The sequence below is a fragment of the Apus apus genome, chromosome 3 (assembly GCF_020740795.1).
Source record: "Apus apus isolate bApuApu2 chromosome 3, bApuApu2.pri.cur, whole genome shotgun sequence".
NCBI classification, from domain to species: domain Eukaryota; kingdom Metazoa; phylum Chordata; class Aves; order Apodiformes; family Apodidae; genus Apus; species Apus apus.
Window position 1 is genome coordinate 39,277,093 of NC_067284.1, and position 26,476 is coordinate 39,303,568.

Here is a 26,476-nt window from a genome sequence, read left to right on the forward strand (position 1 = left end):
GGACTGTGCTCTGTCCTGTGACTGTCCATACAGCTTGTGTCCCCTGACACCAATTATGTCCCATGTTATCCAGCTGTCTTCCATACCGTTACGAAAAAAAAGTCCAGGGGTTTTCCCAGTGGGCAGTATGGATGAAGGAAAGGGTTTTTTGGCAAAATATGGGTAAGGAAAACAGCTTTGTGGGCAAGAGCTGTGCCCTGCCATTTGCTTTCTGGGCTAAAGAATTGGCATTGGTCCACTTTAATTATTAATACAGACTGACTCACTGAAGCCCTATTTGCAAGTGTGTTGATGCCAGTGCAAACACTTTGCTGACTTCAGTGGCTCTAGCTGGGCTTACTGAGAGTATAGAGTTGTTTTCTCATGCATACACTGCTGCCTTTTTTCAGAAAATTAGCAGGTAGATTTAGGGCAGATATTGCAGCCAAATTTTTTAGATTCCTTAAGGATGGAATCCAAAGATGAAACCAGCCAGAATGATAAAATTGAATTCCTAAATATGAAAGTAGAAACTATTCATTAAAGGTTTTAAAAGCAGTGTGTATCCCTGCATACATCCTGAAAGTTTTGCAGCAGGTTCTACAATACTGACCAGTATTGCCCTTGCCATCTCAGTAACATGAACTAGCTTCAAGGACTTCTATCAACCAGCAGAAACAATTGGATATTTGCTGATCTTGTAAACCCTTTCCTAGTTTCTACAACTGCATAGAAAATCAGGACTTGAAAACTGCAGTCCTCCACCCAAGGACCTCAATGGCAGTCAACATAACAAAGCAACAATCACTGAATGTCTCGGTATCAACTAATATTGGTCCAGAGAACAATATCAGAAAGTAAATACTACAGCGAGTGTTATATACTTGGGAACATCATTTTGTATTTAAATATCATAGTCATGCCAGTTTAAACATTGTGTTTCAAGGTCTGCAGAATTTTGCTTTGAAGTTGGCAAAGAGAAAGTAAGTGGCTTTGTTGGTAAGTAGAAGAATGGGAGGTGGAGAGAGGAAGAGATGCAACTTCTGTACCCTACAAACAGCCTAGGACAGATGGATGAATAAGCTTAACCCAAGGACAGTTGGGAACTAAGTTAACCAGAATTTTCATTTAGTCATCAATGTTAACTTTCAAAGCTAGTGTCCCTTAAAGTACAGTGGAGTATTGTGGGGTTTTTTCTGGCCAGTGGGAGAGTCCACTGATATTAGTGCAAGTCTTTTATAATAATTTACAACTGATAAATTTTCTTCACCATTCTTAATGTTAGAAATTTTTATTAAGGTCTTCAACTCTGCCTGTGTATAGGAGAAATCAGTAGACAATTAACATTTCTGAAGTCACTGTTTCATTTAGATTCAGAAGCCTTAATTTTGAATAGCACAGTTTTTATATATATATATATAGATTTAATATATACATATATACACATATACATATATACATATATACATATATATATAGTTGTAAAGATTAGTGTTTGGAAAATAATTCTGTAGTGAAATGATAAAATTATGTGTTAAATCTCTTTGCTACAGGAGTGTAAGTACACAGAGTTCTCTTTATAGTCCCATTCACTAAATGTACATATTGATTATACTCTTAAAACAATATTAAAAAGATACCGTGATATAAAACTTTATTGAATTTTTCTATCGCCTGGCTGTGAACTTTTGAAATGGATCTTCAAGGATAAAGAAAAGTCTTTGGGGGCTGGGCCAAGCAGCAGTTTGCACAGTATGTGTGCCTGGGGTCCAGACGTACACCAAAACCAAGGCAGTGCGGTGCTGACCCGGGATGCGCACTGGGCCTTGCTGGCCCCAAGGAAGAGCTGCTAGCTCTGAGACACTGGTAGCTCTGAAGTTCTTGGCTGGGAGGCTTGAATTAGAACTGAACAATGAATTGTCTCTTTCTGAACATGTGAATTACTTGAAGGCCAGTAAAAAAAAAAATAACGCATAAGTAAGATTGTCCCTGAAACGTGCCTTTGCACTGCCAAGCTTTATCTTAACTGCTAAATACAAACAGCATTTTAAATTTACTTTCTTCTTCACTCTTTTTTTTTCCTTTTTACTCTGTTAGATCAATATGCATTCTGTCGTTATGTGATTGACATGTTTGCGCAAGGGGATTTTTATCCAGGTACTTTCCTACATCATTGAAATCTGTTCTAATATTCTTCTGTTTCCTTGAGAGTTTTTTGCTCCTTGTATTAAAAGTGTGTTTTGTATTGTTGAAAGGTCTCACAAGTGCAACAATGAGTGTGCAAATAGTTTTAATAAAGCATAAGAGCTAATGGCTGTATTATTAAAGCTTTTAATTTTCTGTCTACAATGCATGAATTGAAATTAGGATTATGTTAAAAGTAGATTCAATAGGAGCCTGTAGAAATTGCTTAAAGTTTCTGTGCTTTTTTTTTTTTTGGCTGAAATGCAAAAGAAAGAAGCTTATTCCTAATAGCTTATTGTGTGTTGGTTTTTTTCCCCCCACAAATAGGAAGCCTTAATCGCAGAATGCTTCAAAAATAAAACTGCCATTGTTGTTCTTAGTATGCAAGATACCTCAGCAGATCTATCACTCTGTGCTTTATCTTTCCATATATCCATGCTCATTTATTCTAACAGAGACACTTAATTCTTAGCCAAAAAAAAAAAAAAAAAAAAGCAGCTAGATCTACTGATTATGACTGGCCATCATGTCATAATATTAAGTCATTCTACCCTGACCTTATTTTGTGGACACTCTTCCTTCTGAAATCCAGTGCAAGAGGGCATCCGATAGAGAGGACATAATCCTAGGAATGATAAGCAATTATATTTATGGAAAGAGTCAAGGATAGAATATTTAAGGACACACTAAGCCTTATGAGCTTTGTTCAGTCAGTTCCTTGCTCAAGAAGCTCTCTACTGTTACATCTCTAAATTGGATGTGTGTTCCTATCTCTACCTTGTGGTATAGGTCCTCTCTTGACATGCCCAGGTCCAGTCAGAGCTGGGAAGTCTGAAAGATGTAGTTGAGAAACAGAGACTCTAAAAGTGGGGAGAAGGAGGACACAGATGTTTGTGGAAGGAAATGAACAAGCTTGGGATTTTGGAAGAAGGGGGTTTGTATGACCTTTTCTCAAAGAGTGGCATAGAGATATATGAGGTTCCATTAAAAGAGAGCAAAATTTTATATAGTTTCTAGGACTTTTAAAGGCAGGCAGTTACAAACAGATGGCTTGATTGAAGATCAGAGTGGGAGAAAGGTTAACAAAACCTTCCAGAGAACTTCAGTTACACTTTGATTTAAAAAATACCCCCCAATAACAGATGTGATTCATGCAATTTCTGGCTTTACACAGCACAGCCATTAATAAATCACAACACAAAGACTTACATGGAGACCTTCAAGATCTCTCTTATAGTTCTCCTGACATTTGCAAGCAGCTTTGACACGTCAGAGCTCTTTTTTTCCGATGGCTCCCTGGAGTGTTTGACACTTTCCTAAGGCAGAGCAAGCATGCTGTGGGGAGGGAGTTTTGGAGAAGATTGCTTTTCAGTTTTGACCTTTCCAGCTTCAAGGAAACTGGGAAGAACACGAAGGGGAGAAGGAAGATAAAGAGGGAAGTCTGTAGTGACTTGAATTTCAGAAGCTGAAAGACTTGACTGTCTGGTCTTGCTTTCCTATATTTGCCTTGTACCATTTCAGTGTACTGTGACAATTGTGCTAAGAAACCACAAGGTAAACAGCTGAAAAATTTTCAGTGGTCGTTAGGTGGTTAGCTGGCCTTACAGGTGAGCAGTTACGGTGACAGCTTGACACAGAAAAAAGTGGAAATGAGTCATAAAGCATCTTAAATCACATGATTTGTAGGTGAAAAAAGAGGACAGACCCTTAACTTAGGGTTACCAAAAGTCCACCAGTGGCTCGACATGTAAAGCAATTGATTTTTGACCTGCTAAGTCATTTGTTGACAAGTTAAACACTGAATGGTTGTTGTGGTGGAGACTGATACATTTTTGTGAGAGGTAAAATACAGCATTGCCTTCAAAACAAGCTATAGTCAATGCACAAGCTGTGAAAGGCAATGCTGATACACCCAGACTGTGTCTCTGAGAAGCAAGGTAAAGGCCAGGTATGCCCAGCTCTGTGCTCTTTATAGAAATCATTGAGGAAAGTGCCACCAAGCACAGCTTAGTTAGCCTTTGTTACTGCCTTTCTCAGGCAACCTGCTCATTTCACATTGGTCTTTGTGAACTGAATTATTACTGTAATTAATATTCTTGAATAGATAAATCTGGGGAAAACACCAGCACTCTAAGTCCTTTTAATAACCCTAATATCCAATTAGTTTAAAAATCTGCTATACTTTATCCTTTCATCAGTTTATGTGTTTTATGGTAAATTGCATTATTCAAACAAAGAGATCTGAGTGCAATTCAGCTAAGGAATTTAATTACAGTCTTTCTAAGACCACAATACTTTCAAATCAGGAATAATTTCAGTCCCAATATTGCCACTTTCTATGACACGTTTTTGTCATAGAAAGTTTCCTCACATTAATATATTGGCTTTTTGTAGTATTGTTCACACAAAATATAAATTTCTGTTCTTTGAGTTTATAAGAGCAGTGTCCCACTCATTAGATCCCTTATGCACAATATATAGATTACAATGTCAGTAAAAACAATACCATTCAGTATTTATTCTTTGATGGTTTTGTTGGAATATTTACATTATTAAAAGCTCATATTAATTACTGGCAAGATTAGATTATTTTAGGTTTACATTTTTAATGTGAGAACTTACAGAAAAGGAGACCATTTAAGATTGCATTTTATAGTGATCCATTAACTAAAACTCAGATTAGATTCACTTTAAAAAATATGTGAATTAATACATTTTGACAGTTGCCTGAACTATCTATTGGAAGTCAGTTAATGCTCTTGTGTTGATTCTAGCAAATGAGGCTGAAATGTTGCTCATTTATGTAAAATTTTGTAATGCCCTTGCAGTCCTAGCTTTAAAAAAAATGAATGAAATGTACATATACTGTACACAGTGAATTCATAGGAAATCGTAGAAGGGAGAATTCTTGTTTCATGACAGCATTAGCTGGTTTTCTTGTTTATCTGGCCAGCATTTGTCCCTAACACTGACTAGCTTCATGCAGATCCTCCTGTAAACCACAGTAATTATGTCAATATCAATTAGCTTCTGAGACTTCTATTTTACTTTTTGTAAAAGAAAAGTATCTGAGATTCTCAGCCCTTTACAATAAATGAGTGGACTTTTAGCCATGAACTCAGATAGGTTTTGCTAAATCAGAAGTCCATCTCATTAATATAACGAGTGCAATAATGACCTACCCTGGATTCTACTGAGACATTTATAGATAGCCTTCTTGAGCTGTACTGTACACAGGTCTAAAAAATTACTTTCTGATTTTATCTGATGAAGTATGGAAATAACTTGAGAATATTATGTACATGTGATAAGTAATAGTTTCTAAGAGGGACTGCTGAACCATCTTTTCTCCAAATAATAGATTTTCTGATCTTCTTCCTGGACTACTGTTTCTCAGAAAAGCATGGACAGTACTGTCTCAGCATCAACAAATCCCTCTGTCCAAATTGCTTTGTACTCCTTTTAGATGCCTGTAAATGAAAAATATGCATTTCTTCCAGTGTTCATTTTCCAAGTTTTACTTCTAAAACTTTAAAACCTAAAGAGGAAAGTTTTGTTGTTTTCTTTTTTTTTTTTTTTTTTCCTAATTGATGCCTAAGAGAGTGGTTCTGACTAACACTTCTATTTTTCTACTGGCACTGGTATTTCTGAGGTCCAAGATAGCTTTTTTTAATACAGAAGGCCACAGACTTTATTTTGTCTGGTTTAATGGGTATAGTTCATGTATTCTATAATTTATTTGAAATTCCTGAATTTTGTTCTAGTGTTCTTATTAGTATTTTTCTATTTTATTGGTAGGAGGAAAGGTTCTATTTTAGTAGAAATATTTAACTTGATTTTCATGACTATTTTTTTCCCTTATGGAGTCTGAAACCCTCACCCATAGGGATGGATTTTAGGGACACTAGTTTGCAACTCTTTTAGCACGTAGCACATACTACATAAGTTAATTGGTTCTGCTCTATTTTATTCCCCATTACCATACTCCTGTTTTACCACTCCTCCCACACCTTTTCTGCAATGTTTCCCAGTTCACTGTATATTTATATTTCTTGAACTACTCTTACAGATCAAGGAGCTGTTACAATGAAATATCTCTTTTACTTTGCAGCTGCCTAAAGTGGATTATTCTGTGTGTCTTTTTGCATGCCCACCCCAGCATGTGATTGTGCATGCTGTGTACTGCTGAATCTAGAGTGATAAGCATCTCTCTGGTATTTGGTTGTATCGTGGCACCCTTGTTTCTGACAGGTATACTGTATATTTATGGTCAGATTTTGTTTTCATTTTAATCACTTGGAAGTTTATTGTACATGCATATTTTTACTGTGTTCTAGTTTTGGTTAAACAAAACTGCATTTCACAGTACACTGGACTCACCACTGGATGATCTTTACAGTTACCTGATTGACAACAAAGACAGTGGGAGCACAGATTGTCAAGTTATCCTATTTAAAATCTTTGTACTGAAAAACAGTAATAGCTGTTCTTGCAGCTATTGCAGTAATAGCTAGACTGAAAAGGAATGTGGCCATACAATTTTCTTTCATCAATTTTCCTTCATATGTTTATTATGCATTCCATGCCAGGGTCTAAAAACCAAAGTGACGTAGATGTAGAAAAAAAATATTTGCTTAGGAAAAATTAATCAGGATTTCTGGCACATTTACATGGAAAGAGTGCATCCTATAAGGTAAAACAGTCATCCCACCTTCTTATTTCAAAATTATGGAAACCTTCTCTGAAAAAAGAAAAAAAGTAATTGACAAACATAGACAGTTAAGAAATTCAGGCAAGTAGTTGTGAGAGTCCATAGGGAACCCTGCAGTCCACTTGGTGCTGGAAAGAATAGGCAGACTGAATGTCCTTCATGTCTACAATGTTCTCCCAAGGCATCTCTCTTCTCTTCCGTTGTCAAAAAGTATTCAGTCAGAGAGCAGGGATTACTGTTACTACACAATGCAAAAAGAGAATCCTAAAATATCATCAGTGTGATATTTACCATTTAATATCAAAAAAGATTTATGGAGATACTGGTATAAAAGTACATCAATATTGCAAGATCATGAAGTATATTACTGAAAAAAAACAACAACAACCAAACCAAACCAAACAAAAACCTGAGAGTGTTAACTGTCTAATTTTGAAAGTTAAAAATGCCTGTATTTGCTGTGGGTGGGCTGTACCCACTAGAGTTAAATACTTGCCCTCTGCTGTTCAGATAGCAAAATGCTTTAGGCTCTTGAACTATTTTTAAGTGTCACTCCTACTTGATTAAAGGCTAGGATGTGTTGAGGATATATAAATGACAGAGTGTAACTGTTTACCTTGTTACAATACATTCACGTGGGTACAACTTTGATAACAGTGTAGTTTCTCCGGGGATATAGTTCATGCAATGCAATAAAGAAATCAGTCATAATAAATGGGAAAGTAATATGTTGTTTGTTTCTTCTTTGGAGAAATTCAGCATGAAAAACTGAGGACAAAGTGATAGGCTATCACATTTGAAAGAAAATGCTGGAGATTATTAATTTTATTTTATTTTTTTTCCCTATGGAGAGATGCTTTCTGACACTGCCTACTTGATAGCACTCTTCCCTACAATAGAAAACAAGCAAATCAGATTTTTAAAATTTTTTTGTTAGTGAAATGCTAAAGGGAGAGTTTGGGAGCTGTGAAGATTTTCCAGTTTTAGTTTTTAAACAGAGAAGGTACCCAAGAAATAACATATCGTCTCTCTCTGAGGGCAGTACTGTACCGCAAAACTTGCAAAGACCCATCTGGATTAATCTTCAGAGTTGACAGTTAATTGTCCATAAGTTTATAAAAAGTTGTTCATATGATGAAACACTTGTCGACACATTTGTTTCTGCTGGAGACGATTGAATGACAGAAGCATTTATTCCTCTAGTAATCTCCTGGGAGAATTCTGAATACTTTTCAAACTGTCTGGATGGAAAGAAGTAATGAAGAGTGGTTTTAAATATATGTATGAGAAACTGGGAATTAAGTTTTAATTATTGAAAAATTTCAAACTAATTTATTAATGTGCAAACTTGCAGTAGTTTTAGCTGTCATTTGGAGTCTAAATATTTCTTCTTTACATTGCTATTCAGTTATATAAAACTATCAGAGGACACCCACTGTAATTTTAACCAGGTCCTTGTCTATGACATGACTTTCACCCCAAAACCTGTGTCTATTTGGTCAAACTCTGAAATTACATTGATCTCTTAATGTAGTGTTATCAGCATACAATCCTGACACCATCCCATGGAGGCAAAACAGCTGTCCATTATTCCCTGTTTATATCATCCCACCGTGAATCAGAGCCAGATGCTGGCACACAAAGCTGCATCTGTCAACGCTCTTATGGCACTTTCCTGTAACTTAGCCAAATATTTCAGACGACTTCCAGTCTCTCAGAAGCAGCTACCCAGGGAACATGTAGTATTCTGCTTCTGTGAAGAGGAACGGATCTCTTTCTTTGATAGTTCTCTGCAAGCCACTCTGAGGAATCAGACTTATGTGATACAAAAGAAAGCCAAAATCTTTGCTAGTATAAATTAATTTAAACCCTTGCTTTTAATGAAAATAAACCAATTTAATCTGTGAAGGTAGAGACTAAAACAAAATAAAGTATTCTCACCTTTGTATCATATTTATTTACTATTTTTTCATATTATAGCTATTCCAAATAGGTCAGTAATCAAGTTTTAAAATCAAGGTTACTTTAAAAATATTCCTTAACCATGTCTGAAAAACCTAGTTGTGCTGTGGAGCATTATCAAAAGACTCAATAATTTAGCTTTGAAAAGTAAGCTTTTTATAAAGTACAGGTAAAACTTAAATGTAAAAAAAAAAAGCTAATAATTAAAAAAAAAAAAAGTGTGTCATATTACAAAGGTAAAAATTCTCTTAAGCAGTGACCTTGTAAAATAGTTATTACATTTAATGACTCATTGTCATCACTGATTTCCAGTTGGAAGTATTACAAAAAATAATGATAGTATTTCAAGTAAGTTTAAAAATGGAAATGTTATAGAGCACAACCCTTCTTCAGTGCTTAATAGCTTTTTTGGAAGTGAATTCAATATGAAAAATATTTGCAGAAAATTACTTAACCCAAAAGTATCTTTATCCATCTTTTTGAACCATAGTTGGCAAGGAAAAAATTCAGAAACCTAAAAACCTTAAATTCCAAATGTCAGCCTATAAAAGCATATGTTTCTTTTCTTTTTTGGAGCTTGGATGACTTCAAGCATGGCAAAAAAAAACATAGTTCCCAAAAGAAAGAGTCTTTTTCAAGCCTAGGTTTATTAGATTTAAAAAATCACTATATTGGAAAACAACCCTGACTATGAATATACTGCAGATTTTACTACCTATATTTCGATTTGGAACACACATAGGATTAGCTATTTAAAGGAATGGGATACAATTGTTGATGGAACTGCCATTGCAACAATATTGGTAAAGACTGTCACTAAAGTCAGCTGCATATAGCCCTGCTAAATTTCATCTGGTAGGGTTCCAAACTTGCCATGACAAAATATTCCTCCAGTAAAGGTGTTTCACAGGTTGGAACATCTGCTTAGCAACATCCTGTTAGCAAACAGTATTGTCAAAAAGAGTTTAGGATCATCTACATGGATCCATGTGTATGTGCCCCTTGGTTCTGCCAATTTCTAATGCTGGAGAGCAAGCTTGGCTTGTAGGAAGATTTTGATGTTGTAACACTGAGCACCACAGAATCTATATTTTTAACATTTATCAGCCTAATAGTCTCTGAAGTCCTTAACCAATTGCCTAATGTTCTTACACAATGTCTGGGAAGCCATAAAGGTCATCATGTAGTTTCATAAGCCAATCAAGGCAGCCAGCTACATCTTAAATGTCAGCCATTTCAGGAAACTAGGAACCTTATGTGGGTTGCAAGTGAACATCTGTCTTTGATGAGACATGACAACCTACAGTCTTCTTCAGTTAGTTGTAGAAGCCCAGGATGTATGTCTCTAAACCACATGTATTTCTAAAATTATAAGTGAGCTAATGAATACATTACCTTTAGAATATACTCCTGAAACTGTTTTAAAGAAATTAACCACCATCCAGCTAGTATCTCTCAACTGCAATAGAAAGGAAAATATCTGAGTTCTATGCAAATATGCCCTTAAACACCTTCTGACACTGAATGCACTGAAACTTCATGAAGAAGGAAAAATGCCTACTGAAGGGCTTCCAGTTTTCTTCAGAATTTTTCATTAACAAAGCAAAACCTACAGCTCTTTTGTGGGACTTAGAGAAGATACTCTCCTCATTCAAATATAGATTCTCTGTTGCCTCCTCTGGGAAATGATGGAGCTCAGTTTTACCAACATGAACAGCACCCAGTGACCAAAGCACACAGATAAAAGCGTAGACAGGATCTACAAATGCATTGACTAGAAACATTCCATGATGAAGCATTTCTAATTTAGCAATAATTCCTCACCTCTTCTGCTGTGAGAATGCAATGCAGAGGACAGCAGAGTCACCAGCTGTGACCTAAGCAGCATGTGCTCTCCTTGCCATGCTTATGTCCCCTTACCTCTGCATCTAGCCCACGGCCACTGTGACAGGTAGCTGTAGCAGGTCCAAACCTTTTGCCATTCTCAGTTCAGGCGCATCTTTCTTTTGCTGTCCACTTTCTTCCTGCATGCATTTACTTTGTCAAAAGAGACATGAAACTTACTGACATATACCTAGAATGAGTCAAGATCAATTTATTTTTTCTTCACTGGGAAATGGTATTTTTCCCTCTGGTATTTCACTTCCCTTCCTCTTGTTTCACTTTGTCCTTCAATACACTCAGTATTATCTGACAGAGCAGACAGCGCATACAGTTCAAAAGATGTCCAATGCCCACACACATTAAAGCTAAGAAATACTTTTTTCTTTTCTTTTTCTGTTTTTTTTAGTTAAGCTTGACAACAAAATCCTTTCTCTCCATGTGATATTCATTTGTATAGTTTCTGGAGGCTTGGGGAATACCGTGTTTGTTACTAGGCGGCAGTTACACTGTGAAAAATCATGCACAGTTCTTGATTTTAATCCCAGAATATTTTGGTGGCATGTAGTGTCATTTTTATGTAGAACTGCAAAATAAGATGTTTGCAATTCATTGCACCTTGCTTAGATACCCAAAAGTTAATTGCAAAACTTTAACCTTTAGCTGTCTTTATAGCCAATGATATGAAATGGAGGCCTCCAGAGGACAATTTGATCCTAAAAAAGATGCCTAAGATAGAAAAGATGAATCACCCTTTGAAGCTACCAATTTCTCTCCATTTGCTATAAATGTATCCCCTGGGTGACTTATCTAGATTTAACTGTCTAAAAGTTAACTTTTAAGTGTCTGGTTGGTAAAGAGCCTACATACTTTCAAGCAGTACGCTAAAAATGTGCAAACAAGGATTTTACTCAAATGAAGACTTGAAATGACAAGTTTTCTGGAAGCCATCAAATAGTATTATTAGGAGCAGATGTTGGCTAAACCAACAAACTAGTACTGTCACTCTGAAAAGTATGAATAGCAATAATAACATCACTGTAGTATTTTGGGAGTGAAAGAAAAGGAAAAGGAAGAAATGTAGAGGGAAATATACTCTTGAATAGATATGGAGGGCATCTTCTGTCCAAATGAGCCAAACAAATGAAGCCTACCTAATTTTAGCATCAGAACAAAACCCTAATCTTTACAGCTTCCACTTTCATAGAGTTTTAGCTTTGGAATTTTTAATTGCTGTATGATTGCAACATTAAATTGTCTTTTTTTTTTTTTTTTTTTTTTAAAGAAAATTTCTAGTATACCCTTTTAAAGGTGGAATTGAAAGGCATGATAAATTGAATCAGTTTCCCAAAAATCATAGAGGAAGCTTGAGCTCAAGGATTGGAACTCATGATAGTGAATTCCAGGGCTCTTTGTCCTTTAAAATAACCTCTTTATAAGAAAGAGGATATTTCCTGGGAAACAGAAAGGGGAAAAATAAACAGAAGTTGCCAAATTGTGGTTGTTTTAAATTAGTAATTATGTATTACAGGAGTATTACAGTATTACAGGAGTTTTTTGTTCCAGTATTTCTTGTAATTCTACCTACTCTTTATGCAAAACTAGCAGCTTTAGTTGAAATTGTTTCAGCCAGAAGCAGTTCAGGCCATGCATTCTGTCTTGCCATTGAAACCACAGCTGTTGCGGAGTATTGCATCAAACCTAACATCACGATATGTCTCAAAGGGTGTAAATTTTAGCCTCATAATTCTCTAAAATATTACAGTCATGGCACTTTTAGAAGAGAGAGAAAGTTTACTGAATTTCTTCATTACACAGAGCTTAACCTTCAAAGGTATGAAATACTTAACACTATCTAATGCTCTCATTGATTTTAGTGGGAACAAGGAACAGGAACTCTGGACTTTTGGGCCCTCCTCATGATATTCGATCTAATAAAATCTATCAGTTCTTTTCCCTCTAACTTCAAACTGCATTATTGAAATTCTAACTTTGGAAAAACGGTTATAGATTCAGTCTCAGGTGATTGTCAGGTATTGAGAAATAGCATAGCCATTAATTTCTTGTTTCTCTCAGTCTGGCAAAAAATGCAGAGTGGTGAAAAACTTCTTGGCTTGTGGTCATAGCTATTTCAATTCGGTTGGACTTCCAGATATTTCTATATTAAAAATTAATTATTTACATATACCTCTAATTGTGAGAGATTTATCTGTAGTCTTATTTTATTGATGCTAGGTGTTTTTTGTTTAGCAAGGCATATGCACACTTTTTGAAGACAGCACAAAGTTTTACATTCTTGAAGTAATGTCTAGACAGCTTTTCTGACTTTAGCATCCAATGTTGCTGAGATGTCGTTAAACTAATGACAGTTGAAATGATGCTATAAGCAGATAAACCAATAAAAATGACTCATAAATTACTGAGCAGTGATCCCATGGTATAGTCAGTGTCTGTTGCCTTTCATCATAATCTCTTATCAGGCCCCTCCATTCTGTTTGTTACCAGAAACTATTTAACTGCAATATTTTCTCTGCTTTAATAATTTTCCTGTGGATGCTTCATATTGTAAAAACTATGCATCTATATCAAATCCTGATATTCATGTTAATTATGCTAGGGATCACTGCATATGATACCAATTTATTAAAGGTTACTTGGGGCAAAAGAGGAAGGCTGAATATGTCTTTTTATTTTATAATCCACATTTACAGTATTTTGCACTCTAATATGTAGGAATAACTATAATAACCCATCATTTCCACACAATAAACCATAATTTTCACTTCCCTAGGACTTCATTCTTTGAGATTTGTCTTTCAGTATTTCCAAACATAACATGTAGAATTACTTTTACTTTTTAAATCCACAGGATAAATAAAGGCAGGAAATCAAGACAATTCAATTCAATTTTTTTTTTTTTTCCAATTCAATTTTCTTATAATGTCAGAAAAGGCTATGTGACTTATAACTTAATGTGTAATGACAAAACTGTTAAAACTTAACTTTTAATTCCTTAATTAATTAAGTCTTTTGAACAACAACAACAAAAAAATATACCAGCTTTCACAAGATATTGGTTGAGCTAAAGAGGGTTTTTGGAGGCTCAATGTCATGAAAATCTCTGGAAAAGAATACTTCACAGATATATTTTTGTAAATGGATTTAACTGAGCAGTTGTTGTGCAGCTAAAATACATTGCATACATTTCTGGTTAGGACCAAAAGCATCAGCTGTAGACTAAAACAGTGAACAAAACCCCACTCATAGTCCTAGCCATGCCTCTCTTGCCTGCCTAATTTGTATACTTGCTATACACACTTGCATTCTGTGAGTTGCAAAATCTCAGGAAAAGTGTAAAATATCAAACAAATTCCCAGCTGTAACTTTAATTGGGTTTGGTGACTGAGTGAAAACTTACAGACTGATGTTCACACAACCTCTAGGAATCTGCACCAATAGTGTCTCACATCTGTTCAGTCACCAAATCAAGCAGGGCTAGATAAAGCATTTTCTGTTTAGAAACATCACCAAATCTATATCTATCTGTATTTGTGTATATATGGGCATGCATATGTACACAGTTTCTCGCTTCGGCAATAATATATTACATAGGTATACAAATATATGTAAGAACGCATCATCAAAAAGAAAGGATTAACTCAAATTTCTACGTATTAAAAATAGAAGACATCAATTTGCTGCTACTTTTTACTTCATGCCTTGAAAAGGGAAATATAATCCTTACCCCTGCGCCGTTCTAAAGATCATTTAGCTTACTAGTCTGCATCCATCTTTCCTGCACCTTCACTGTTAACCTATTGGTCCTTGCTTTTAGTTTAATAGATGGATGGCCTCCCAGGGCTGTTAGAGTATTTAAAGTAGGCTTGGGTTTGTTGTCAGTGTGTTCAGAGAGGAGTATCTCCAATAACATGCTTTACACATAAATTAGACACTATATAGAGTTCCAATATATCTGTGATATTTTTCAATGTATTTTAAACCAAAGTAGAACACATAGATTGAGCGTTATCCATGTAATCTCTCATTTTTTTATTTTTTTTTTTCTTATTAACTGGTTGATAGCTAGTGTCACAGAATATGCAAATGTAAAGGATTGTATTATTTCTGGCAATTGTTGGACATACTGTAGCAGTGTAAAAATGTAAAATAAGAGTTTCACTGTATGTTGGGCAATTATCCATTTAATGAAGAGCCAGATCCTCAGTATAATTGAAAAACTGAAATACATGTTGGGTACTAGGACAGACCTCCTTGACAGCTTCATTTTACTATCTGTTTATTCCATCTTCCGCTGTCAAAAAATTGAGCTCCAAAAATAGGCCATTAAGAACTTGTTTAAAGTTTTGTTGTGGCTTTTTTTTTTCCGTTTGATGTTATTTTGTTATCACTTTTAAGTCTTTGGGCTGCATCTATACTAGTGAATCAAACTCAGCTCAGCTGTTTTCTGAATGTGATTCATTCTGCTCTAGAGTGATCCACATCCATACTTTCTCAAGGTCAAAACAGGCCAGCTGCATCCAGGCTGTCTGTTGGGAGTGATCCCTGGCTTTTGCTGGCTCCTGATCTAAGCTAATTAATTGTTTGAGACGTTGCTACCTGGTACAGGTCAAAATTGTCAGATGCTATAGCAGAATATGTGTATTTGAACTCCAGAGCCCAGTAACATATCCAGGCACCATTTCACTTGCTAGTTTACATAAAACCAGCTCATGATGATGTGTTAGTTAGTAAGATTCATTAATTTAATTAATTCCTTCCCAAAATGAGCACTTGCATTGTTCAAAACGGTTATACAATCTCTCCTTTTGGTCCTCAGCTATTTTTTATTCATTAAAAAACAGTTTGATGTGCATGTACTAAGCAAAGAAAGCCTTCCTCAGAATAGTGACAATCTTCTGATGTCTCAAGAGTAATGACTAATAACAAGGGAGAGGCTCATCTTTAACTTCAAACAACTTACAGGTCAGCACTGGAAGCCTGGACGGAACAGAGGGACTCCATTAAGATTTCAGTCCTCTTTAAAGCGTATGTGGTAGCCTTACCTCATTCTGCTCATCCACATCTTGTTCCAAGCTTTGCAAAACATTTGATTTGAATTTACTTTTCATAACAAACGATTCTGCAAAGAGCACAGATTTATTTATTTCTACTGTCATTCGGGAAATAGGTCACATATGGGCAGAATGAGATTTATCTGAAGACATTTTGCTGCCATGTTTCAGAGACATTAAAACAAAGTGTTGGTGCTGTTGGACTGTAGGATTCTCATGGTTCGGATAACCAGTATATGGACATGAGGAATTGTGCAGTCATAGGAATGGTGTTTCCACATATTTCTTTCTGTGATGGCATTATTTATCCCCATATCCAATTGTAACATGCCTCCATCCAGAATGCCTTTAATTGTTTCATCATAATAATAATTTTACAATTGTTTTCTTTTATTCCATTTTATTTTTGATTTAGAAAGATACATTTAGAGACTTTATGTATGTCAGTTAAGGTCACTGTAGATAAATTGAATGGGGCAGAGCAGTGAAGACAGAAAATCCACATAATTTGCTGCTATCATAAGAAATCAATTTATCCTCAATGATTGGACATGACATTTTTGACACATGTAGAAAGACATTGCCTAGACTGAGAAAAGTAAGGTAATTAAAATTTGTCTTATATTCCTTATCATGTAATGAAAAAATCTAAAATATTCATAAACCAAGTCAGAAATAATTTCTTCATGACATCTCAAGTAATTTAATAAACACCGATGACAGAAGTTTCACAGAGCTTGAGGACTGCAGCTTATTTTCAATGAAGTATTCATGTTACCATCTAGTGTCTTAAAGCTTCTGCTCAACTTTGCAGCATATTTTTTTCCATTCAGTCAGTGGAGGAAGCTACTCATGTCTTAACATGTTACCTTTTATCCTGGTGTGCAAATTCCTACAGAGCTTACAGTCAACAGATTTCACTATTTCACTTTCCATCAGCTGTAATTTGTTGTCAGATAGCTGTTTACAATATCTTATATGAAGCAGGTATCTGTACCACAACTGCATGTACAGATCAGGCATGGAAACATATGCACATTTTTGTGGTTGCACTTACAGCTTTTGGAGCAGTCAAAGCATAATAAAAAACTTTTTGGCTTATAGTAGAAAGATAAAGTCTGCATTTGAAATGAGAAGAAAATAAATATGCAGATAGTAAATTTCAGTGCTTTTTTCTGTGGCTGCATTTTTAAAGCAGTGAGATAACTGTATGTTCAATAATAATAGTGATAATCTGGTTAATGACTTCTCAGAATTCATGGACTAATCTGATTGTTCACTGGGATCATTAAAAATATCCTGCCTTCATCTCATGTACAACATGGATATGTGTCCAGCTGGCCACTGCTGGATTTGAGATATTAGACACCATTAATCCTAAGGGTCTGATCGGCTGAGGCCAATTCCTTAACTCTAATATGACTTTTCTATACTGCAAAAAAACCCCACTTCTGCTTTATACCTTACAAAGGACAGAAAAAGGAAAAGAAATTCGACTTAAGATATCCCCTTTAACATATTTCATCAAAAGAATAGATAAAATATTCATTCAGCTACTGTTCTGTGCATTCCCATCAAAGTGAATAGAGAGACATATAATAACACATGGACACATTAAAGAAGCTTTGTATCAGAGTGGATGGGAACCCGCTCAGAACAAACATTCTGGCCTAAGGGAAAGTTTTTGATCTGTGAAGCTTAAGCTTTTGGTGCTTAAAACACTCTCATATCGGATCATGTGGTCAATTTGCATGAAATAAACGATTTGTTCAAAACTTGTAAAGCTATAAAATAGAACTTGACAAGTCATTAGCAATAAGTGGTATCGCACTGGCATTATACCAACTAACATGGGTGTAATCATTAGAAAACTGCTACTATAGCAAAGAACAGGAAGATAATTGGGGCCAGCCTATACTTTGACCTTGAGGTGTTAGATCATTGTCCCACACAGTAGATACCACACCGCAGTCCAGATTATTGGCTATCCTTCTTCATTACTGATCCAATCAACAAACTGAGCCACTGCCCTTTACCAACTTTCGCACAAAGCATCTCATTCAGATTGTGAAATTGGACTAATAGGTGATCTAGTTTAGATAAAAACAAATAAAAGAAAAAAAATACTTAACTTTAGTCTAGGACTTTAATCAAAACTAGCAGGAAAAAAAAGGATTATTTACCCAATCTTCATTAATTTTTAAATTGCTTTTGTTTTCATTCTGAACCTTTAATTAATGAAGTTTCTTTTTACTGACAGAGGTTATGGATATAATTTCTCTATTCTGGTTGGAAAAAAATGGTATTCAGCATCTCATTAGCTCAGTTTGCAATTTCAGGACTGTTTTTTTAAATACTTTTTTTTTTTTTTTAGTCATGGCTAGACATCTGGATTTCTGGTTTGTCTACCATTCATTTTAAGGCCTCAGTCATTCTGTGAAGAGAACAGTAAATATTCAGTTGTGATTCTTGCCAACATAGGAAAAATATGTAAAATCTAAGATTTTTACAATTTATTACACAGTGCCTTCAGAACATTGGTTTTTGACAATGTGTTGATGTTTTGTCAGTGGCTTAGGCATGTGAGTTAAGTTAGAGCAGCTCTGTGTGTGATACTTCACACAAATTAACATATGAGCTAAATTACATGCTTGTAAATTATTTGCCTGCAACCATACATATGCTGATGAGATGCAATAGCATTAAGACCATGGTACTCAAATCTCACTGCTGTCTTCAAGATGATGTTTCTCTTGTGCATTCCCCATGAGTATACATAACTTTGTCAAACAAGAGGGGTAAGTATGATACTGTAGTTTCCAAGGCTCATTAAGACCTTAATTTCTCTTCTGAGTCTATCACTGAGCATGAGGCATGGCTTCGAGTTTCTGATGTGGAGCTGGAGCTGAGATTTAACAGCCTGATTGCATGTGGACTCTGGTGCTGTGAATGTAGGCTGGTACATACAACTGTATCAGTATTATATTTAACTAATTAATTTTATTTCCCAGGACAAAATAGTATGCTTTCCAAAGGGCAAGGGCATTACAGCTAGTGAGCATAAATATCAGAGGGAAAAAACCCTACCTATTAAAAGGAAATACAAATACTCCAAACAGGTGCTATAAAGCAGAAAAGAAGCTTAAGTAATATGTGGGTGCAATAGATGTGTTTGTGAACCTTTCCCCACTGAAGTTAAAAATGTTTTGGATAAAGCCTGTTATCTGCACGTGGGCTAAGACAGTACGGGAAGTTCCAGTTCAACACCATGAGAGAGTAGAGGTGTTTCAGTCAGCAGCTGGAATCAGAACCTCATCAGTGTTTACAGTGCATGACCTAGTTGATATTCGCTAATTAGGAGTAATCCTTAAGGATGAGAAACATCATAATTTTTACTGGTGATTCAAGAAGTTCATAATAAGTGGACTTGAGGGAACTGAAGATCATTTGTTTGACAGAAGAACATGAGCTTTTACTGTAGAAGAAGCATCATGAATATGTAACCCTATTATCACAGCATTATTATTCAGAATTTTTTAGGCTAATGAAGAAAAATAGAATTGTAAGCATTTCAGCATATACTTGAGTCACTTGGACTTCATTAATTTAAAATGTACCTCTTTAAAACAAATTACTTTATTTGTTGAGAAATACATTTCCTTCCTACAGTGTCTGGAATGTAATAGCTTTTATGCATAGTGTAATATTTTAACCATGAACAATTCTAAAGAGAGATCAGCTTCCCAGCGATTCTGCTCAGCCTGTTCATGAATATATTTTCTATGCTTCTTAACCTGTATATTCAGGTGGAGGACATAAGGAAATGATACCACCTCGTCTTCTTCTAGAACATAGTCCAAGAAAGAAACCAGAAGCTATCGAAGGCAAGTTTGAATGTTTTCCTCCTTTTCTGGCTTTCACTCATTAATTTAACACTCTGTTCTAATGGATTTTTGTTAATAAACATAACCTGGATTACAAAACTCATCAAACTATTAGGTCTGGGAAATGAATGGTACAATCATATTTGCATGGCAAGACCTACATATTCTTTGTAGCAGTCCCACAGATGGCTCAGGGCATTTCCTAAATGAAATAGATTACAGGATTGAGGCCCAATCTGTAAAATGCTATGCATGGTGTTCATCAGTAAGTTGCCATCTAACTGTAAATATAATCAGCATTATCCTCTTAATATACTTCAGATTACTCTTTCAGCAATTGTAATTCAGTAATGATTCTGTGTGTTATCTGCAATAAGGAGCATAGTATTTCAGGCTCTGCGTTTATCAACCCTATTCTTATTGTTAAAACTACTGAAAGAGAAATACAAAGACAGACCTTACCTTCAGAAGATTAAAACATAACTTTGCAATTGAATTATATTGTATATAATTGAATCATATCAGTAAAATGGTTGAAATAAGCATTTTAATTTTAAAATGGACTATGTCCCATGACTTAAAGCTCCTAATGCAATGTAGAGTCTTGGTCTGTATGCCATACAATTCAGTAGTGCAAAATACATGAGTCTTTTAATGCAATTTTATGGTAGTATTTGTATAATACTTTAGAGTCATTTAGTCACTCCATGGTACTTGCTAGTATCTCTCATAGAGGTCTTAGTTCTACATTATCCAGAAAGGAATTGCAATCTAAGAGGAAAACAGATGGGATGGCAGCAGAGTAAGTAACAACAGGTATAAGATCCACCTGCATCTGGAAACACAAAATTATAGTTAGAATGTGGCAGAACCTATGATTAAAACAGTCAGTTAATTTTATTAGAGATTTATATAATGTTATTATTGTTATTCAGAATGTTTGGCTAAAAATATTTAAGAGACTTATTGTCTCTTTCCCCAAAAACTTTTACCTCAAATGAGCATTTCTTTAAAAGTTCACTGTTTAAAGGAGTATAAAACTGAGGTTATTTTGACACAATATAACATATAAAAAGGTTTGTGGTCCTGCTTATTTTGGGGAAATATTTGAACCCTGCTTATCAGCAAAAAGTGCCTGCAATGTTAAACACTGTTATGCACCAATTAACCATAATGGAAAAAAAGACATAATAGTAAAAGGCTGCTGCATTTGCTGAATGATAAACTTAATCTTTAAATATAACTGTTATACAACACGAACTAGTATCAAATTAATATTAAGTTCTTGATTTTCAAAATCATGAGGAGCATGGAATTACTGCAATTGCACATGGAAATGACTATTTGTGACCAGTTACACATTTGGTGTTTCATTATCACATTTATGCATGCAATTGAGGTAATTGTAAATGTAAATTAAACATCCATTTGGCAAACAAATTGGGGGTGGGGAAGTTATCTGCTTAGAATCATACAACTAAATTCCCTTTAAAACTCAAGGCCAGTCACTAGGATACAATACTGTTCATGTAAGACTTTTGGAGGAAGTTAAGAAGAAAGCAATATTTGTAAAATGCTGCTATGAAAGCTGTTATATTGTGCTATTGTGTGATTACCATATATGAGAAAATAGGCCACAGTGCCTTTAGGAACCCCAAACACTGAAGCTTTATTTCAGCCCTGTGGAAACAAAGTAATGTATGGGAATATTTGACACACTATCACAAGGGAAAAATAAGAGTAGGCAGAGAAATTTAAATCTCTGAGGTAGTTGCAGAGACATCTTTCTGTGACTCTTTAATGCTTCCATATCTTTATGGCTGGCACGTCAATAAATGTCACTGATCAGGTGAAGGGACAGGTTGAAGCAAAAGGTTGTTCTTATTGTAAGTATAGTCATAGATAGTATACTATGCTCTCGGAAGAGGAAACCAGTACAAGCATTTGTTAACTACAAAATGTGCTTTATATTACATGGAAGGACTGGCCCAGCCTTTGACTAAAGCAACCAGCTCTGAAAAACAGTAAAACCATAGGAAGTAGCAGAATGGTTGTCACACAAAATATTTATGCAACCAATCTGTTTAAACCCTAGGCTTACAACTCAGTGATATTCAGACATTAGATACAAAACCATGCAGCTGGTAAAGGCTGAAAAGATGTTACTCTTTTTCTAAATTGAGATATTTTCACTAATCTTGGACCATTCTTGATTTCTGATAAGTGCAAACAGTGGCAGTGTATGTGCCAGATGTCCCTAACATTTTTACATTATTTCAAATAGAAAGCTTTTCCTGGATAGTATCCAATGCCCAGTAGAAACTATGCTCTGCTGAATTCTTGAGGTCTTAGAAAAGCAGTATATTGATATTGGGTATTAAATCTCAACCTTACTCTTGTCATTGCCAATTTCTCTTCCTTTACCTTGACAATAAATATTTTGAAAAAGGGGTGATTATGTTAGACAATCCAAATTTCTACCCTATATTATAGCAGTATGCAATAGATTGCATTGGAGAATGTGCATGTGAATTGAACTTTTCAGATGTCTTGTGGTTGGAAAGAAAAATATTTTCTTGAGGTGCTACTCAGAGTTCAATGAAAGGTTTGAAGTTTCAGGTCACCAACGGAAGAGCATAACACAAAAACCCCACAAACTAAAACAAAAATCCTGTAACAATAAACAATAGAAAAAGGAAAAGAGAATTTGTGAAGCAAAAGACTTTGACACATGACTTCTACTTGTGTTCCAAGCTTGGAAACCTTGTTTGGCAAGCCATGAAGTAAAATAACTAATTTAAAATGCTTGATCTTATCTTGTGCTGGAGCTTTCACAAGGACTTGGAAGCAGCACTCTCAGCTTGGCTGACACTCAGATGCTGCCATCTATGGAGGATGCCAGTGCCGGACATAAATTGAAGCTCTCTAGAGCTATCTGAACTTTTACTTTAATATGCTACTTCCTTGACTGTAGTCTTCTCTGCATCTTTTCTCTCTAGCTTTCTTGTATTTTGTTACCCACTGGCATCTTAAAAATTCTGAAATGCATATTGATTCTCTCAGTTCGTGACTTTTTTGCTCGGCTCACGCAGCTCCCTCTGTTTCCTCATTCACCTGAGAAGGACTCTCCTTTCTGACAGTCCTTGCATGTTATGCTCTCTATCATGGCAGAGTAATCTCTCAGGGAGATGCTGCAGTTAGACAAGAAATGTCAAAACTAATCTCAGAGGCTTAGTCAGTTAGCCGTAAGGCTCCATATTAAGTGTTCCAGAATAACGTCTTTGCTTTCTCACAAGATCACAGTACCTTTATGAGAGGCTTGTATCAAAATCCTTGTCTCAGTGGAAGGCACCTTCATCATATTACACATGATCTCAAACAAACTGAATGCTTTGTACCACTCTGAAGAGCATTGTATCACAAAAAAAACTTCTAACAGCGTTGTATCTGAGTATAACTTTCCAAGTTGTACGGTCCTAGAAATCTGTGCTTCTATCTCTGATTGGGAGAGCACTCCTCATGGAAAAGTCACCAACATAATCATCCTGATCTGTGCATGGATCATGATGGGCTCTGAAACATCCTCTTCCTTTGACTGAAGTATGCTGCCTGTTCTTTGCCATCCTGCTGGTATTTGTGGTATTAAACAAGGTAAAAAAAAAAAAAAAAGAAAACAAAAAAAAGAAAAGAAAACAAAAAAACCAAACTTCTGCATGTCTTTGGAAGATCTTTAAGGAAAAAAAAAATAAATTTTCTTTAGGTCACTGAATCTTCTAATTACAGATTTTGCAGAATGCAGTAAAGTGAGTTACTGAGAAATACATTTAACTTTGTACAAAACTCCTGTGGAGGCTAAATTGACATTGAAATAGAAATCTGTGTCTATTTTTGTTGTTGTATAGAATGTACACGATGTGACTATCTTAAGAAGAATTTCTAGTCTATATCTCAGTTCATGAATATAACATTAGGGGATATAACCAAGAGTATATAAATTACTAAAGTCAATACAAAATTTGACAAAGCTCCCTTGATGTATAAAAGTGTATAAATCTTGTACAAATCAATCTGCCTCTGTACAGTCTGTCAATGGCCTTCTTCTCTTCTGTACACAGATTGTTCTATAAAAAACTTTTTTTTTTCTTTGATACTATAAAATAAATTACACTTGAAAATCCTTCTAGTGAAAGATAGTGATTCAAGATACAATAGAAGCCTTTCAAAAATTGAGAATTTTGAATTGCCAATTTAGAATTTTTTTTATAATACTGACATGATTTGTGGATGGAAATCCATTTTCTGATAAATTTTAATGCAAGAGAGAATTAAAAAAAAATAAGAAAAAATATTTCTGTTGGAAATGTCATAATACAATGTGTTAGGTTTTAATCTAGTTTATTAGAAGACAGTTTAAGCAGCACTAACAGAATACTGTATATACAGTATAAAACCAAGTTTTGTTGAGAAATATGGACCCTACATCTCCATAAGTCTATACAGAAGACAGTAAAACCTTTGAAATAATATGCACAAGGTTTCAAAGTGAGTTATTTAATGATTAGGTTAGACATTTAAGCAGTAAACTCCAGTGATTTAGTTAAGATGAAAAAAGCCTAAACCTTCTACTGTTCCAGAAAGCCCTTGACATTTTATTTAATGACATGAGGCTCTTCTGTACTACTTTTGTCCTAGCATAAGGCAGAAAAAAATTAACAGACAAAGGGAAAAAAGCTTATTATAATCTACAAAAAATATATACAAATATATGCGTATTTTGATTTCATATATTACTGTTTTCTCATTAACAATAATAATACAATTTAAAATATTAGAAAATGCATTTACAATAAATAGTAACCAAAATCTACCCTGTCAAAGAGAACAAAAAACTTTGAAGGCTATTTTAACTTTTAAACTGCTTTTTAACTGGTGCAGATATGCAACATTCTTTCACGTATGTGGCACCTGCAAATGGAAAATACTTACTCTGTTTAAGATTCTCTAGGCTTTTAAAGGCAAAAACTCCATGTTTCTTTGGACAGAAAAGTGGAACCCTTGCACGAGAAGTCCTGCATAGGCTGGTCATCCCGTTTTCCTAAACCTCAGACTGTCTTGCTCAAAAACAAACCCCACAAAATGAATAATCAAAGCCTTTCCCAGCACTGGCAACACAAATGATGCTGCTGTTGATTGATGATGCCTAGTCAGAATGCCAGTCACAAGGAGGGAAAAGTCTAACCCTGCTGCCTTAGCTGTGTTGGCTTCGCTCGTGCTAATGAAGATCATTCCCTAAGAAGTCAGTGTTCCTCTGGGAATGTAATTCTTTATCATACACATACTTGTATTGTATGTGCCATTGACCATTGTCAAATGGAGCTTCTGTAGATGGTCTTGTCATGGAAGTTGGTGTGCCCTCTTTTTTTCCCCTTGACATGTGTATTCTGGCTTCATTACTCTGGTATTTGTATTCCTTTGCTCCCCACTGTGTGGTTTACTGAGAGCAACATATGGCCCCATGCTATTAACGAATAGTTTTGGTGCTTAATTCAACAAAGCCATGAAAAAAGAGCCTATAATCACTCTAGGAAGAAATGAGGAACACTTATGTGGGTCACATGAAAGCACTAGGAATTTCAAGCATGATATTACTATTCCATGCTTTCTGCAGACTTTGAAAATATCTCCATAAGCAATCTTCAAAGCTGCCAAATAGTGTTTCAAATTGGGATTTGAAAATGGTGAAGTGGTTCAAAAAGCAAAATGAGATTGGAGAGATTGCCTAGGACTTCAGGACCTGTGTGACCCATTAGTTTTTCACTTGCTCAACAGGAGAACAAATTGTTTTGCATTAGTCTGCTGAAATGAAATGCTGCAGCTTAAACAGAGCTTTCCAAAAATGCATTAATTTTGGCCTAAGCACTCACCTGTAAATTGGAGAGAGTATGTTAGTGTTTGTGTGTGTCCATGTCTTTGTGTGGGAAAAGAAGCCATTCTAAAAACTTTAGATTAATACTATTTAGCCTACATTGATCTTTCTTGACTTTTCAGTAGTTTGGCTGAGACAAGACAGGATTGTTACTCACAGAGAAAATAAATGGACCAAAAAGGACATTGTTATCTCAGAAAGGGATTTTTCTTAAAAAGGTAGCTCAGGTGAATTTTTAGTTATAATTTGGATTTAATTTTTTTTTAAAATGTGATTTCTCATGACATCCTAAATGAAACAGAAATATTCCTTTGCATTTTTTTTAATTCCTCTAAAATGTTTGTAACCCTAAAGGGGCCTTCTTGTGTGAACATGTGTGAAGTTGTCTAGAATCAAAAGTGCAACTTACCAGTCATTGCCAGTCTCAACCCTAAGCAACATGCAAAGGTGAAAGAAGTATCATTATAAAAATTGAAAAGCAATGAGTAATTTAATATTTTAAAGGATATTCAAGTCCCACTGAAATCAACAGCAAAAATCCCATTGATTTCAGCAGGGAAAGGATTTCAGTCACCAACTAAAACAAAGGAAGAACAACCATTATTTCTTCAAAATTAATAAGGAAATAGAAATCTAAAAATATAGGTTGGGGTGATGTTTTGGAAGATCTTTTAAAATTATGCTGATGACAGCTTAAGGTGTACAGAGGTGCTTGCAGAAATATGGCTTCAATTTCTATCTGGAATTAAGTTACTGCATTCAGTCTAAGTTACGGTTTCTCAGAAAAAGCAACATGAAAGTTTGTTTTGCTCTGCTTTTGTTGTAAGTGAGTACACATATCTCTGCTGTTGCTCATTTCTTCCAGGACCAGAATCAG

General features: G+C 35.2%; 1 protein-coding gene across 17 annotated transcripts in view; it reads left to right on the forward strand.

The window, feature by feature from the left end:
* TRDN (triadin) overlaps positions 1–26,476 on the forward strand; it is a 239,479-nt gene that overhangs the window by 87,485 nt on the left and 125,518 nt on the right. For all 17 annotated transcript variants that reach the window (XM_051616090.1, XM_051616102.1, XM_051616086.1 and 14 more), the window contains 2 exons: positions 2,077–2,136; positions 19,596–19,673. In XM_051616090.1, coding sequence (XP_051472050.1) covers positions 2,077–2,136; positions 19,596–19,673 — 138 coding nt within the window. The remainder of the gene's footprint in view (positions 1–2,076; positions 2,137–19,595; positions 19,674–26,476) is intronic.